This window comes from Typha latifolia, chromosome 10 (genome assembly GCF_019914945.1).
Source record: "Typha latifolia isolate L0001 chromosome 10, TyphaL0001v2, whole genome shotgun sequence".
NCBI classification, from domain to species: Eukaryota; Viridiplantae; Streptophyta; class Magnoliopsida; order Poales; family Typhaceae; genus Typha; species Typha latifolia.
In genome coordinates this window covers 8,776,696-8,779,948 of record NC_133095.1, presented here as the reverse complement: position 1 = coordinate 8,779,948, position 3,253 = coordinate 8,776,696, and the positions used below count along the sequence as shown (strand labels likewise).

Here is a 3,253-nt window from a genome sequence, read left to right as displayed (position 1 = left end):
AAAATAAAACAAAACTAACCAAAAACTTATAAAGTTTTAAACTAACTTATAAAATCCGTTTTGGTAGGATTTTGCCCACCCCTGCATTAGAAGGTAAATAGGTGGAGAGTCGCTTACGCATTTCCTATGCCTTATCACACTGCCATGCAGCTGCAAAGGGCAATCAAAACTAGTGAGGAGCACAAAGGGGATGAAATCCGCCCTCATCAAACTCTAAGCTAACTAGGACTAGAGGAAAGAGGGAGGGGGAGGTTGAGGAGAAAAGGAGAGGAGAAAAAGAAGAGGAGAGGGAGGAGGCCGACGGTGATACAAATAGAAAACTTCACGCGAGAGGAGAAAGAGGAAACCCTAGCACTTGACCTAAAAAGTGGCTCTTCTAGGTTAGAACTTGACTCTACTTGTAATAGGCTTGAAAGTAGACTCAATTTGTAACTAAATAAGCCTAAGTCCAATTATAATAGCATTTTGTAGATCTCTTCATATAAACCCTTTCTTTTTTGCTTTAATGTATTGAATTAAAAAAAGTAGAAGAATTAGAAACATAATATTTCTATTTATTTCATACATTGGCTTCCTACAAACTTCTCGTTTTTTTTACATTGAATAAAAATGAAAGCTCACAACACCTGAACAAAAGACTATACAGTCACCACTCATTACTACATTCTTCCAACCCACCAATGAGTTGTAAAACTAACATTGATTAATTCCCTTTGTAGTTAGATTAGGAAGGTGGATACATAGTAGGGTTAATTAATTAATAAATAGTGGTGGCGGCGGTGGTGGAGAAGAATGAGCAATGGCGGTGGCGATGGCAGGAGACAAGGTGGTCATTGGTGAGGCCTGCAGCCTGCATGAAGGAGTGGACGACAGTCGGCCCGACGAGGCGAAAGCGGCGCCGGACCATATCCTTGCTGATGGCATCAGATTTTGAAGTCTTTGCCGGGATCTTCCTGCCAAACTTGTAGTCGGTGACGAGTGCCTTGTGGTTGACGAATCCCCACACGTACTGATCAAACGACCCGAAGTCTCGCCTCACCTATTAATACCATGTCACATGACCCACATGAGAACTCATGTCAATAATTACACTAACATTAATACATTACTGTATCAATCCAACGTACGTATATAACTACGATGCCATTGTAAACTACTAGCTTATATTCAAACCTTTGTAGAATTAATGTATATAGGTGGTTGGTGCTTATTAATTGTTTTCTTAAATTTATATTGGCTAACAGCCTAACATGCAAGTTGGTGCAAAGATATAACAACAGCTGGATGCCACTAATGCTGGTGGGCCAAAATCTCACATGGACTTGATAATTATAGAGCACTCGTCTTCACAGTAGTAACATAAAATATCTCAAGAAAGTAATTGATTGTTAATCTTATTTATACGTACTCATGAAAAGAGAAAGAAAAAGAGAAAAGAGAAAAGAGAAAGAAAAAAGAAGGTTACGTTTTGAAAGATAGATTAGGTGGAGTAAACTATAAAAATTCACCTAAAAGAGATAGAAATCAACCTCGAGAATACGGTTGGCATTGTCGACGACTGCCCGAACCCTCCCCAAATCAAGCCCAGATTCAACACTTGCAGAAGCCATTTGCCTCTCCGTGAACTTGGCAACCTTTTCTGCATCAAATCCAGCAAATGCTGCCCTGTAACCAAAATTAATCCAGTTAATCTTTCTCTATCACAACAAAGAAAGATAAATATTAACTTTGATATCCAAACTTATCTGACCTGATATTGTTCCTTTTCTTGAGGATGGACGTCCAATCCGATCCAACTTGAGCACTTGTAAGCACTAGTAGCTCAAACAACATCCTGCCAAAAAGTTTAATCCCAATTTTTATTATTTCTTAGCCTCAGAGAGAGAGAGAGAGAGAGAGAGAGAGAGAGAGAGAGAGAAATGATATATATATATATATACATATATATATATGTATGTATGTATAAAAATTACTCACTTGTCATCATGCACAGGAACTCCCCACTCCTCATCATGGTACGCAACGTAGAGAGGGTCTGCAACCAAGAAATGGAATCAGAGTAAATTTCCATCCCATAGTTGAACGTAAGAGGAGCAGTTCAAGATACAACATCTTGATCAATTACCAGAATTAGGTGTGATAAAGCTGCATCTCTTCTCTTCTTGCCTATTGATTATAACGCCATCGATAGAGGAATCCAATGGTACCACTTTGCCTTGAAGCTTCGACGTCGCACTTCTCCCGTAATGCGCGGTCTTCATCTTCCTCTGCGCTTGCATTAAGCTGGCCTTCTCCTTCCTCGCTGATAACAAGGGCGACGCAATCGTTCTCTTCGGGTTATCCCTCACCGTCGCCGCCGCCGGTTTTAGAGCTACGACAAGCTCATCGTGCTTCATGTTCTGCGTCGTCCGAGCGGGGATCTTGGTCTCGAGATGGTCAAGAATGGCGACTGGTTTCTGCGCACACTTCTTCGGCGGTTGTCGGGACTCCAACGCGGCGATGCGGTTGCAGGCCGGCTGCAGGACTGGTCGGCCATCGATTTGCGCCACGGAGTGGGCTGATTTGATCTTTGGGTTGCACATGTTTTGATGTTTTATGAGGTTTATATCAAATGGTAGGAGAATGGATTGGAGAGGTCTGGAGATGAAGAAGAGGGAAGGAGGAGAGTGGGGTATATATACAAGAATGAGAGAAGGTGGTGGGGACGCAAGAGAAAGGAAGAGGTTGAGGTCTGCCATACAAAGCTAACCTTGTGTGTTTGAGGCACTCACTTTTGGTTAGGGTTTGGTATTAAGGTGCATGAGTCTTGATGGAGTCTATAGCCCCAACTAGATTATTTCTTTATTTATTATTTTTCATAAGCTTTCTTTTAAGTCTTTTGGTTAGAATTTTATTTTAACCGTGAAAAATAGTAATAGTTCACGAAGACGCTAATAGAACTCTAGAATCTTATATTGTTGGATGCATTTTTCATAATTCTAAACCCTTGTAAATTAACAATTAAAAAGAAAAAGAAAGAAATGAAGAACTAAACATGCATATACCATATATATTTTCTTGTGTAAATAGTAGGCAATCTACATATATATTAGAAAAAAAAAAAAAGAGTGGCTATATGCAAGACAACCTCATAAATTCAATTTTTGCTCCCAACTAAATTTGACATCTTAATTAGTTGTCGAGAGGTGGAGTAGACGTGGTTAGGAGGACAGCCTCAATCACCTCCCTCCTGTCTCCCCTAGCTGGCGGGAAT

The 3,253-nt window shown here is 40.3% G+C and overlaps 1 protein-coding gene across 1 annotated transcript; it reads right to left on the bottom strand.

Moving 5' to 3' along the window:
• Nucleotides 1-533: 533 nt before the first annotated feature.
• Nucleotides 534-2,735, bottom strand: LOC140797077 (uncharacterized). The gene is made up of 5 exons (XM_073150362.1): nucleotides 2,126-2,735; nucleotides 1,978-2,035; nucleotides 1,751-1,834; nucleotides 1,530-1,665; nucleotides 534-1,039 (listed from the first exon to the last, which is right to left on the bottom strand). Exons 1-5 carry the CDS (start codon nucleotides 2,580-2,582, stop codon nucleotides 758-760), a joined length of 1,017 nt encoding a protein of 338 aa, XP_073006463.1. The 5' UTR covers nucleotides 2,583-2,735; the 3' UTR covers nucleotides 534-757.
• Between the last annotated feature and the right edge of the window lie 518 nt (nucleotides 2,736-3,253).